Raw genomic sequence first — 13,165 nt, forward strand, 5'->3', positions numbered from 1 at the left:
GGTGATCTAGAACTTTAACCCCACGATGAAGTGTAGGGAAGACTAGAAAGGTAACTTTCCCTTTTCCTTAACAGTCTCCCTTTCCTTTTCCTGCTTTAAGTTAGGTTTCTGTTTCTGGGCTCAGGATCCATGTGTGTAGATCTATGGTAGTAGGAATAAGCATCAGGATGTCATCAATTCCCAACAATTTCCACTGATGGTAACTGGCCAGGCCAGACTGGGTGATATTCATCAGGGCTCTGACACTTACAAGGGGTGGCCTTCCTTGCCTTGAGTTCCATTAGCATTGAAAGTAATGCTCCTTACTGTCCCCCTTTAGACCCAAACAAATCCATGCACTGCACTACCCTGCCTGCATTCACTTTATTGGCCCTAGAAGGGGAAGACATCCCAAATATATATTTTTTTTAAGATGAAAGGAAACTTTGGTCTATTCGCATATAAAGGACACTTGACTCTGCGGGGGGTCAGCTGGGGGATGGAGAAGGCTTGTCTGTGACAGGAGCACCTCGCCTGGATCTCCCTGCAGAAGGATGGCTTCTCTGTCCCTTTTCTACCAGCCTTTCTATCAATCTAAAGCTCCAGCTGGGCCTTCAAACCCTTTACATTCCCAAAGTTGAGTCTTTTCTTGAGTTTACACTTGTTAAAGGAAGCCCAAACAAAACAAACAAACAGAAACTGTGGGCCACCCTGGGAGCACACTGGCCCTGAAGCTATCACTGCCTGAGACAGATACTTTTAACCAAGGGAGGGAGGAGAAGAAGAAAATGCCTCCCAAACTCCCTCCCATCTCTAACCCTACTTCCATCATCTTTATATTAATATCAATACATTGCCTATGGTAACACCCGTGGGCTAATTGAACATCTGAGGCCCTCATCATTTTGGAGCACCATTTTGGGGGTGTCTGGACAGAAGAATTTTGTTCCAACACTCATTTTTCCGACCAGTATTTACTAAGCATCTACTATGTGCCAGGCATTGTTCAAGGCATTGGAAATTAAGCAATGAACAAAACAGACAAAAATCTCAGCCTTCATGGACCTTCCATTCTAGAATGTTAGGAGGCGAGAGACTGTTTTCACATATGGTTGCTGGAAACACGGGTGTCACTTCCTTACTGTATTAACTCTTGGTGTCTTTGGAAAGAGTCCAAACTATTACAAGTTTACCAACATAATCTCTAATACTAATAACATGCAGATGGATACATGGCCCTTCACAGTCCTGGGTCATTCCCCAACCCAACAATACCATTTTAGCCTATCTCCATGCACCCCTTCCCCAAAAAGACAATCGTTTTCTGAATCTTCTCTCCTCTGGGAGGCCCAGGCTGCTGGTCTAGCAAGAGTGGAGAGACCAGGGCATGACCCCATGACCAAGACCCTTCCCCCCCGCCCCACTGGCCTCAGCAATCCTCTGGACAGACTGCTAGCCAGGGCTAGGGGGTGGGAGCTGGCAAGCCATTGCAGGGCTGAACTCTCCATGAACCAGGAAAGGAAGGGGGTGGGGGAGGCAGAGCAGAGCCAGCAGGAACAGGCTAAGGAGGAAGCAAGGCTTCTAGGCAAACCTCTCTGGCTGAATAAATATTGAGCCGCCTCATCTCCAAGGTGGGGGTTGAAATGGAGCTGTCAGGCCAGAGTAAGCTGAAGGGAGCTTCAGGCCTCAGAGGAGCAGAGGGTACCTGTTTTGTAGGACTCCCTCCCTCCTAGGTTCCCCTTTAGGCAGAAAGGACTGCAGGGCTCCGAATCATCTGGACCCAGGCCAGTGAGCTCCAGAGCTTGAAGGAAATGGACTAGAGGTGGGGTGGGAGTTAGGGTGACACTGAATTTAATTAGCTCTAACTAGGCCAGTAGACTATATGCAACTGGATGCTTCTTCCCCGCACCTGCACCTCCATCCTAGACCAAGTTTAGCATTCCTTCTTACCTATGTCTTCTTCTGTCCTCAGAGGAAAGAATGAGTCAAGCTGCAGTGGTACAGTTCAACTTGTATTAAAAACTGGGAAAGCAGCCGAAACCGGTTTGGCTCAGTGGATAGAGAGTCGGCCTGTGGACTGAGGGGTCCCAGGTTCGATTCCGGTCAAGGGCATGTACCTTGGTTGCGGGCATATCCCCAGTAGGGGGTGTGCAGGAGGCAGCTGATCGATGTTTCTCTCTCATCGATGTTTCTACCTCTTTATCCCTCTCCCTTTCTCTCTGTAAAAAATCAATAAAATATATTTAAAAAAACCAAAAAACTGGGAAAGCAGGGCCCAGAGAGGACACACAGAGAGGCCCCTGGTCGAGAACATTCTGGGAACCTCCCGTAAAGTTCTTTCTTCTCTGGAGTACCTGATCCATTTATTTTTTGATGAAGCAAACCATAGTGGACAAGGACCAAGAGGTCTATCTTTGAGCTGAAGTCTACAGCTGCTTGAGCCTCTCTGTTCTTCCAGAAATGGACATTAAATAGTTTGCATCTCCAACTCCTGTCCTGCCCAAGACTCGCTCTGATTATATAAAGCCAAAGCTGAAGCATCTGTGGTTGACTCATGCAAAGAAGTCATGCAAGGAAGTCCTTAGAGCCGGGACTAAGCCGTCAGAAAAAAACCTGGCACACCTGCAGGGGGTGCCAATCTCATGCCCTACATGAGAATGTGCTGCCAGAGTTATGCAATAGGCTGTCCTGCCAAGAGCATGTCTCATTATGATACACTACTTACTGTAAACCAGTATTCTGTGGGGCCACCTGGAACCCTTTCGTTCATAATTTATTCCCTAGCAGCAGGTTTCATGGTTCTGATACCAGGTGGGTCTGTGGGTGCAGTGCAGGAGGAACGAGGTTGAAGGATATCTGCTTCCATCATGCCAAAAACAACCCGGTATGAAAAAGTAGTAGGAAAAATGTCTTGTGTGAATATAGAAAACAGAACATTTCTACTGAACACTGCCAGACAGCATTCTAAGTGTTTCTGATACATCTCATTTGTTCTTCAATACCCTTCATTTTACATCTGAAGAAACGGGAGCACAGGGAAATTGTATAACTGGTGTAAGCTCACCCAGCTAATAAGAGGGGGACCACGATGATAACGAAGTTATACTTCAGAACCCTTGCCCTCCACCACTCTAAATCAGGACCTCAAAGTGTCTGCCTTCAAGAGTTCTTACCCATCCTCTCAGTGGAGAAGGGAGGGAAAGAGTGTGGGAGGCTCAGGATAACTCTCCTCTTTCTCAAGTGAGTAGGCTGAGACCTGAAGGAAAGGAAGGGTCTCGACCCAATCGAGAGGTTCTCAGCTGCTAAGAAGGAATCCCTTTTACCTGTCCTTAGCTTTATAACCTGTCTCTAGTTCCTTACTCCTAACCTGGGGTCAAACAAGATGTGAGAGTGTGTGCACATCTCAAAGGATCAAGAAGTGCTCTGGAATAGATAACGGACTATAGAAAAGGGAGAGGACGTGTCCCTTTGAGTAATAATTATAATTACTATTATTCTTTTTTAAAAATATATATTTTATTGATTTTTTACAGAGAGGAAGAGAGAGGGATAGAGAGTTAGAAACATCGATGAGAGAGAAACGTCTATCAGCTGCCTCCTGCACACTCCCTACTGGGGATGTGCCCGCAACCAAGGTACATGCCCTTGACTGGAATCGAACCTGGGACCCTGAGTCTGCAGGCCGACGCTCTATCCACTGAGCCAAACCAGTTAGGGCCTATTATTCTTATTATAGCTCACATGTATTTATTAGGGACTGCTCCAAGCATTTTACACATATTAAGTTATTTAATCCCAATTATGAAATATATACTATTATGATCTTCACAGGGAATTAGGCACCCTGCTCAAGGGCTCCAGGCTTGAGAGGCAGCGCTGGAAGGATTTGAATCCAAGTATCCTGGACATCTCCCCAACTCCTCGGCCATCACCCAGAGGTGTCCCCAGCCTTCCCCCCTGCACCCTCTTCCACTCCCCATCCCACTAAATCCCTCCCAGCAGCCCAGTGGTATTGGTGCAAAGAATGTTCATAACAAAGAAACCCACATTAAAAGTAAGGAGGACTTCAGGGGTTTTTAATTCTCTTTTTCTTGTCTCTTGTCCAGAAGATCAAAGGACCTCGCATTGGGAGAACAAATGCTAAAGAAAAAGGCAAATGAAAGAGGAAAAGTTCACACTTGGGGCTGAGAAACAGATGGTGCAGAGGGTTGGGTGGAGTGGAGGCTTGACTGTCCCCCCACCCTCAGGAGAGGGGCCAGGAGATGCTCCTCAGAAACCTTGTCAAGGTTTCTGAAGAAGCAAGAAAGAAAAAAAACCTCTCAAGATTTTTACTTTCAAAACAGGAGATTTTTTTTTTGAAATCTAGAAAATGAAGGTGTAAGAGTGGAGGGAGCGCTTTCAATTTTTGCAGAAATGCACGTTCAGATGCCCTGGTGAATATGACTCCCTTCCCCCCTTCAAGGGCTGTGAAAAACCCACCAGTCTGAAAGGCATGGAGGAGTCTCGGACGGGAAAGTTTAACAAAGACCATCAACTTAACTGCAGCAAAATGTGTTTTTGTTTATTTGTTTGACCATGTTCTCCTTTGTCCTTTATGCTGGGGAAATACACAGTGATCTTTTCTTTCTCCAAATAAACGCCTCCTGTGTAAACCCAGCTGGGGCCTTACATTCAAAGTGGGAGTTTAGGAGAGAGCAAAGTGGGACGGGGTCAGGAGCTTTGCATCTAAGGAGGTAGGAGGCTCATATTTATCGGGGATTATTTTGAGTCTGTGCCTCTGTTAACAGAGAATTGATTTGCACCCTCACCCTTCCCTGGGGGGATCTGATGGTTCCTTGTGCCATGACCCAAAATCAAATGGGCAGCCTTCCCTTTCCTCCTGTCCCTTCCATCATGTCCCCCTCCCCCAGGACCAGCCTGAGGCCCAGATCCACCATCCTTGTGGCCCTGCTCTAACCACTGCTCCTCCCTGCTTTCCTGCCCACTGATCCAAAGTTGTAGGATCCACAATTACCCCAACCAGAAGGCTCTACTGGCTTACACTGACCGGCTCCAAGCAGGGGGAGTTTGTTTCCACAGACATTTGCTCTGTCCCCTCTGTCAAGGTGATCCCTTTGGGGAAGCCAATCTTGATGGCAATTTCAATCAAATACAGAAAAGCAGTTAATAGATTATTTTTTTTTAAGACGGAGGACAAGACAGGAGCCTCTGGGAAAGCTAGACTTCTTCTTGCAACACACTTCTCTCCCTCTGCAGCTGGGCTGTGCCATTCCTGCTAACATTGCCTCTCCTAGAATGGCACCGATTTCATTAGGAAGCAAATGGTGGGCGTTTCATATACATGCTCTTGGTCCTCTTAGTGGTTAGTTCTCTTTGCTGCCTCTCTTCCTTTGAATAGTCAAAAATTAAATAGATGGGGTGGATAAGTGCCCCCCCCAACACTTGGTTCCACTGCCGCCTCCACCAGCTGTCCTGGCTCGGGGGCATTTGGGCTCCCTGGGGAACCGGCATCAATAAAGTGGGTCTCTGGCGCCCAGAGCCCGCAGGCCCGGGTCATCTCAGTGCACTGAGGAGCCAGTGAGAGATGGAGGTTTGTTGACCATCGCGGAGCTTCCTGAGCCCCGGCCTCCCCACCACCCTCCCCCCAGCAGACCAAGGTTTTGTGGGTGGGACCGCCCTGGAGACAATAGCTGTCCCCGCGGGTGCTCTGTTGGCTTGTTTGGAAAGCCCAAAGGCGCTTGGAGGTAAAAAGGTCAGCACCAGATCCGGACCTACCTCGGCCTCCTCCGCCCACCCCCAGCCCCCTGGTCCTCCAACTTGCCCCCTTGGGGCCACCTTCCCCTTCTCCCTCACCCCCTGGCCCTTGTTGAGGCCGCCTTCTTCCTGTGGCCCAGCACCAAAGATCCGGGGAGTTCACCTTCAAACCTGGGAGGATGGCACTGAGCTGGCGGCTGGCACTTTGGAGGTGGGCCAGCTGTGGCTGAGTGTCCTAGCCTCTCTGGCTTCCAATGTCTGGACGGATGTCCTGGCTGGGTGGGGGAGAGCTGGGTTGGGGGCGACCCATCCTCTGACTCTCTCTCTATGCCAGGCCTTGCCTTGTGGGGTGGTGGTGTGGGAGAGGGGGGTTGCCTTTGCCTTCCCCCACACATCCTACTCTTTTTATACCCTTTTCTGTTTTCTCCAAAGAGCTCTCCTTTCCTCTCAGGATTTTCTCCCAACTATTTCCTCCCCATGCCTTTTTCCTCCATCTCTGTCTTGCTTCTTCCAATGACCCGGGGACTGACATCTGTCAGACCTGGAGACCTGGGGCTGGGTTCTGCTTTAGATCCACCCGGTTCTTTCCAGCCCAGCCGGCCTTGGCCAACTCTGTCTTCCCCTCTCCTCAGGATCCTTGGAGCAGAAAGCCTTCTCTACCCTGAGGTGGAGGAGCAGAAGCAGTCAGGAAGAAGGGAAAACACAGACTTTATTGCAATGAGGTAGTTGGAGGTACAGAGAGAACCCAGCTTGCTTGGGGCTCAGGTTTCCAGAAACTCGGGTGGTGCCTCCACTGTCTCCAAGGTTCAGAGAAATGCCTGCAGCTGCTAGAAGCTGTCACTGCTCCTGGGCCTCCCTGTTCTCCCCCGGCGAGTGGGGGGCAGAGGTGGAGATGGGGATGAGGGTCCTGGGTTTCCAGAAGGCAATAAATAGGGGAGGAACAAGTGGGGGCGTGCCTGCGCCTTCCTGGTGGAGACTTGCTGGGGGCAGGCCTCGCACAACATTCCATAAGTCTCAGCAGAACCAAGTTCCAAAACACTTTGGTGGCTTAGAGATGAGATCGCTGGGGAGAGGAGTCAGGTCTCAGGAAACAACCTCTGGAGGCTGCATTAGTGCAATACAAATGTTGGGGGGTGGGTAATAGGGTTAGATGGGGGGGGGGGTGCTTTTTGGTCTGTCACAAGGCAGCTGGTGCTATTGTAAGGGCTGTGGTGACTGGAGAGAGGAAGCATTGGTGATAGGCCCGCACCCAAACACGTCCCACACGAGAAACTCCTAGGCCTTCTCTCCGTCCCGGGCCTAGAAGGGGGAGTTAGGACAGGGTGCGTGCAAGAGGACAGTCCTCGCAGCTCAAAGGCACTGAACTGAGCAAACCGAAGTTGTAAGGGCAAGCAGAATTCAGGAGATTCCGCTTGCTCCCACCCCACCTGGGCTGATCCCCAGACCAAAGGCGACAGGAAGCCCTTCCCTGCACATTTAGCAGGTTAGAGGTCTCCCACGCCTCTGCTTGCACAGGGTCCCCAGCCATCAGCATCCCACCCAGACCAGAGGAAAGTGTTTCCCTACTGCCCCCTAAGGCAGCTCCAAACTGGCGCCCCCGGGCCGGCCGTGGTGAAAATCTCCCATCCGTAAGGCCCAGGCCCGGGTTAGGGACAGCGGAGGCGGAAGCGAGGGCTGGATGGCGGCGCTGGGGACCCCGTCGGTTGGGAGGTTTAGTTCAGGAGGTGACGGAGCTGGGCGAGGCCTCCGGGGAGGTGCACGTGGACTGGTCGGAGGCGTCTCCCGTGGCCTCCTTGGAACAGCCTAGAGGGGCTGGGGGCAGCCGGCCTCCCTCCCGCTCGCGCTTCTTCTGCTTCATGCGCCGGTTCTGGAACCAGATCTTGACCTGCGTCTCGTTGAGCTCCAGGGTGGCGGCGATCTCCACCCTCCGGGCCCGGCTCAGGTACTTGTTGAAATGGAACTCCTTCTCCAGCTCGGTCAGCTGCCGCGTAGTGAAGTTGGTTCGGAGGCCGCCGGAAGCGCCCAGGCCCAGCTCCGACACCTTTGCTAGGGGCGGGGCGGAGAAGGCAGGTCAGTTAGCTCACCTTTCTCCTCGCCCCCTCCTCCCGGGCCACTCTGCACCCCTTTCACCATTCTGTCCAACTTCTGCTCTCAACGTTCTCGTGGATCACCAGGCACACCCCACCCTCAAGGTGTTCTCCAAATCTAGAGCAACCTGCCCCACACTTCCATCCCCCTCCACCCCACCCCGCTCCCCCCACCTCACCCCACCCCCGCCCATTAGGCGCGCCAGGTCCAGGGCTGTGCTAGGCACACAGATCAGGAAGTTGGGGTGAGGATGGAGACTTACTCTGAAGGGTAGACCCGCACTCACTCAGTGGGGTCCCCACCCGGCCTGAGACAGGCGGAGTGCTCTTACCTGCCTCTATCAGAGCGTCTCAGAGCAAGGAACCCAGCCTGGGCTCAGGACACCTCGGTGCAGGAGCAGCGGAGCCGCTTTGGGACCCCGGAGAGAGGGTGGCCACGCCTGAGCCCTACCTGTCTTGGGTGGGTTCCTCTTAACCTTCATCCAGTCGAACGTCCGGGCAGTGGGGGCGCTGGGTTCTGACGTGCAGGGCGATTCCTTGTCCTCGGAGAGGAGATCAGCATAGGCCGGTGCAAAGCTCCCTCTCTGCTCCGTCCCATAAGGGGGCTGTGGCGGCGGGTATGGCCCGGGGCCAGCTCCACCGGTCCCATAGCCGTCGGACAAGCCCCCTAACTGGGCCCCATAGCTCGAAGGATGAAAATAACCTCCATCTCCTTCTGGTTGGCCCAGAGGGTAGTACTGAGAAGGCCCATAGCTGGGGCTGCAAGTTTCCGGGGGGTACCCCGAGGTCGCGGAGCTGGGGAAGGGCACCCCCAGTGCCGAAGGCGGCTGCTGGACGGGATAACCTGAATTCTGCTGAAGCTCGGGGCTGGGCAGCCCCCCACCATAGCGGGTCTCGCTTGCGTAGCTGTCAACATCGGGAGCCGAGCTGGGGGGAAAGGAAGTAGGGGCGCTGTAGGCGCTGGGTCCCCGGTTACAGAGTGGGTACTCTAAGAAAGAGTTCATCCTATTATAGTCCATGCGTGGAGGCCGCAGGAGGGTCGGCCCGTTTTGGGGAGACACCCTCTTGCCCTACAACCTTTCGGCAGTATGTCACAGCGCTGAAGCTTGCATCCATGGCCTGGGCCAGCTCTCCTGGGCCAGCGCTCCCCCAGGAAGGGGGTAGAGAGTGGGGGTGGAGGGGCGCATGTGATCTCTCCCAGGCCAATGGGCGCAGTGGGCCAGAGTTTGGCAGCCCCAGCGCCCATCCATCACCCCCCAATCATTAGCATGACAAAGACACTTCAATCACCCGCAGCCCATCCATCTGAGAGCGACGTGGAAGCGTCAAAAACATCTTTCTTCAAAGACTTTTGGAAAGAAGGGACCAGAGGGGGGGGGGGGAAGTTAGAGGAATATTGAAGACTTTCCTCCCCTCCCAACCCCCAAGACCTTCAATAGGCTCCTGGGTTATTAGATTTGGACAAATTCAACCCAGCTGCCCCTCACTCTTCCCACACCCCAAAGGAGCCTTCCCCCCAAGGCTGTAGATGGGGAGGTAGGGAATCCAGCCTCCTTACGTGGCCCAGAGCTCCCACTCCCAGTTCCTTTCTCCCAATTTGTCTAGGGGTGATGGGCTAGGACAGCCGGTGAGGTATGTTATCTTGGGCCAAATGGATGACTGTGAGACTGTGAAGGAAGAGGGTGCAAAAACACCTAAGGGTGTGAGGCAGGGTCTAGAATCTAGAGGTTGAATTCATTATATGAAGGGTGGGAAACTGGCATTTCAGGGAGAAAAACAGGGCAGAAATGTGGCTGGAGGATGAGAAATGCCCCCATTTCTCTCTCCATCTCTCCACATAAATGCTCTCTCCTCATTCACGCATCCATTTTTCTCCCTCAGCCTCTCTTTATATTCCCTCTGTCTCAATCCATCTCTCTGTTCGTCCATCTCTCTCCATATTTATATTTGTTCCCTACCTATCCATCAACTCATCTCTCAAGATGTATTTATCCTCTCTCTAGCCATCCATAGCTGTAGCTGGCTCGCTCACTCAAACTCAGATAACTCCCTGTATCTCTCCAGAGAGCCATAACGAGCTCCGAGCTGGGTGATGTTTACAGGTGAAGAGGAGGGAAATGTTATTCTTTTTTTCTGAAGCATTTAAAACTAGTGTGGATCCTGAATTATTTAGTTCCCTCCTACCCCTGTCTCCTTCACCACCCTCCATTTCTTCTCCCCACCTCCCAAAAGAATCCCAAGCCTCAAATCCATAAGCTCAATACCAAATACATCTTAAAGATTACTCAAATTTTCAATGAATTTTCTAGACTAGATCAAGGGAGTTTGCTCAGAGAATAGGAGATTCAGTGTGGAGGTCCTGAGGCTCAGGAGTGGACTCTCAGCCCTTTCTGCTCTTGTTTGACTGTTGGGTCAGGAATGGGGGAGGAGAGGAGAACAGGAAGTGCCTCCTTCACTCTCTTCAGACTGGGCTGGGACTGGAAGAGAAGCTCTTAGGTAGAGCCCATTGATTCTCCTCCTCCAGACTCTGAGGACAAGAGCTTGGTGCAATCCAACACCCACGCTCATTTGTAACCTGTCAGGGTGTCTGCCTGGCTGGAGGCCTGGGGCTGGTGCTAGGGCAAGTCCAGGAGGGCAAGAGTTCAGGGAGGGATCTTTGTAAACAATTGAGCTCAGGAAAGGAAGAGAAGCAGGTGGGACAGGTCCCGAGAGAAACCTCAAAACTACTCAGGTTTCCCCACCCACAAAAAGGGCAGGGTGAGCGCTCCCCACGCTGCAACAAACCCCAAAGTTATCCTTCAGTCTCTGTGTCTCCATTTTTCTGTTTCCCATTCCCCATCATTTTGCCTTTCCTCTACAGTCACCTCTCCAGCTTTCTATTTTTGTCCCCAGAATCACACGGCCTTTCTCTTCTCTTAGTAACTGTAAGCCTTGCTTAGCCCCCAACCAAGAAAGACCTCAAAGCATTTCACAGGACCCTGCCCCTTTCCCTCCTCACATGTTACTTCGGACCCCTGCTTAGGACCAGGACAAGTTGGGGGAGGGGGGACAGCTGGTTACTTCTTTAAGAGATACAATAGGAGAGGGTGAGATAATGTTCACTGCCAAAGGGATGAGGGCAGACAAAGGAAAGGAGAACTGAGATGGGAGGCAGGGGTGGCCTGCAGGGAGATTGAAGAGAAAAGGGTGTTGAGGTAAGGGTAAGCATATTTCTATTTCCCAGAAACTTTTTGGGTTTGTAGATGTTCCCAGCTTTTTCCTCTGACTTTAAGATGTTCTCCACAGGGGCCTTTGAAGAAGAAGGGTATAGGAAACTAGGGTTTCTCTTTTAACCCCAAATCTGAGCTAGGCCTATATTTGAGTTAGGCCTAAATCTGAGCTAGGTCTGGCTGCCCTGCCTCTGAGAGACCTCACCCTTCTCTTTCCACTTTTCCCTCAACCCAGAGAGAACCTCCTCACCTCATTCCTTGCTCTCTTAATTATGGGAACAATCTGAGGTCTTAAGGAGGAAGTAAATTCCAATCAGTTTAATAAAACAGCAGAAATCTGTGTGGGAGCTAGGGAAATGCAGTCTCCCGATTAACAGCTGAAGTCTCCAGCAGTCCATTATTAGTGACAAAAAGAAAAGGGGGTGGGGCAAAAGTGCCTCAAGTTATGCTGTCAGTGATTGCTTTACCCTCAGCTCCCCAAAGTCACTATAATCTCCACTTCATCCCTGAGTCTTGCTTCCTCTCTCATGCAGCAGAAAGATTTAAACTTTTCCCAAAATCCCTGCTGGCTCTCCCAGGCCCAGCAGAAAGAACTGGGAGAAAAATCAACTTGGCTCTCTAGGTTCCCAATTCTCTTCCTCCTAGAAAGAAGATTCACCATCTGACCTGAGGAGAAAGTCTGTGGAGCCTGGATTCCCTACTAATCCCACAGCTGAGGGCAAACCAAAACAAACAAGGACAAGTAATCCACATCTGGAGTAACGTGTGGGCTATAGGGTTTTCTGGTTGACCAAATGAACTTCACCAGAGAAGGTATGATGGTCCCAACACCCAAGTGAAATAAAGTTGATTTCCTCATTTATATCATCTACTTAGATAGGACGTATAGGAGAGCAAGGAGAACATAGGAATGCTTAGAACTGAAATTATGTTTGAGAGGTGCTAGTCCTTAGCACACTGAGTATGCAGACATGGGAACAATTCTAATCAGAAGGAGGATGTGTTAGAAGTTTACACTTGATTCTGGCCTTTTCTGTGGAGGAAGCTGTTTTAGCTGGGGATTGGCAGGAGCAATTCGAACAGTTCTTTCCTTAGGTATTTAAGTGTCTCTCTGCCTGCTCTCCTCAGCCCAGATCTTGAAGCCAAGCTCAAGATCAAAGCTTGGAACTTAAGAATTAAAAAGATATTCAGGGTTATAACTTTTTCTCTGTGAAAGATCAGACAGAGGCCGAAAACCAGGACTATAGGCTTATTTCTCCTGTTTGTGGGCAGGATGGTTTTAAACTCAGTGGTATTTGTTTTAATGCAAGCTAATTAAATTGTCACAAATCTGGTTAAGAACCAGAGACTATAGGTGGTGCATATTGTAATTCAAATACTACTAGTTTGGGGGCCAGAATACTTGGGTTCAAATTCTTGCTTGACCAGTTCTTAGCATTATGACCCTGGACAAGTTTTCTGGTTTCTGAGTCTCAGCCTCAGAGAAGAAGAATGGGTTTAATAGTACTTATTTCACTGCATTGTTAGTAATATTAAAGTAAACAAGAAAATATAAGCCATAGAGAACTCTATAGAGGTATGATATTAACATTACATGCACATTCTGAAATAGTATGAGTCAGTCTTCTGTTTTTTAATAAAACTAGCATATTAAAATATGGAAATATGTGATAGGAAAATAGCATATGTGCTATATTTTCATGTAACATATCATCATATATTATACAATATGTACTTTATCATATGCAAATTTCACTGAGAATTGCGACGGTTGGCTCTGTTTAGACAGGGGATTTTTTTTTTCTAAGTTGAAGAGTTTTCTGATAATTGTAACCCAATATTATATAATCTATAAAGAACCCAAATCATTAAAATTGCAGCAGAAAGGTTTGAAGTTGGATATTAACAAGAACTTCCTGATCTTACCAATATTTGGGGAAAGTTTTCTAAGGAGGACATTGTCTCTCTTCCTTGAGGGATTCATTAGAAACTGTCCTTCCTGGGAGGTTAGACCTCACTTCTAGAATCTAGATAGATCAGCAGGATGCAAACTTTCATCTGGGTCAAAATGTAAGTCAGAGAGTTGGGATCTTTCTAAAAGGAAAGATTCGAGTGACAGGAAGAAGAACTGACATA

The 13,165-nt window shown here is 50.0% G+C and overlaps 1 protein-coding gene across 1 annotated transcript; it reads right to left on the bottom strand.

Annotated features, from left to right (window-relative positions):
- Nucleotides 1-7,450: 7,450 nt before the first annotated feature.
- On the bottom strand, nt 7,451-8,931 carry HOXB1 (homeobox B1; the record flags this gene model as incomplete). The annotated part of the gene is made up of 2 exons (XM_080678772.1): nt 8,272-8,931; nt 7,451-7,779 (listed from the first exon to the last, which is right to left on the bottom strand). Exons 1-2 carry the CDS (start codon nt 8,837-8,839, stop codon nt 7,451-7,453), a joined length of 897 nt encoding a protein of 298 aa, XP_080534898.1. The 5' UTR covers nt 8,840-8,931.
- Between the last annotated feature and the right edge of the window lie 4,234 nt (nt 8,932-13,165).

Source organism: Plecotus auritus, assembly GCF_963455305.1.
Source record: "Plecotus auritus genome assembly, chromosome: 7".
NCBI classification, from domain to species: Eukaryota; Metazoa; Chordata; class Mammalia; order Chiroptera; family Vespertilionidae; genus Plecotus; species Plecotus auritus.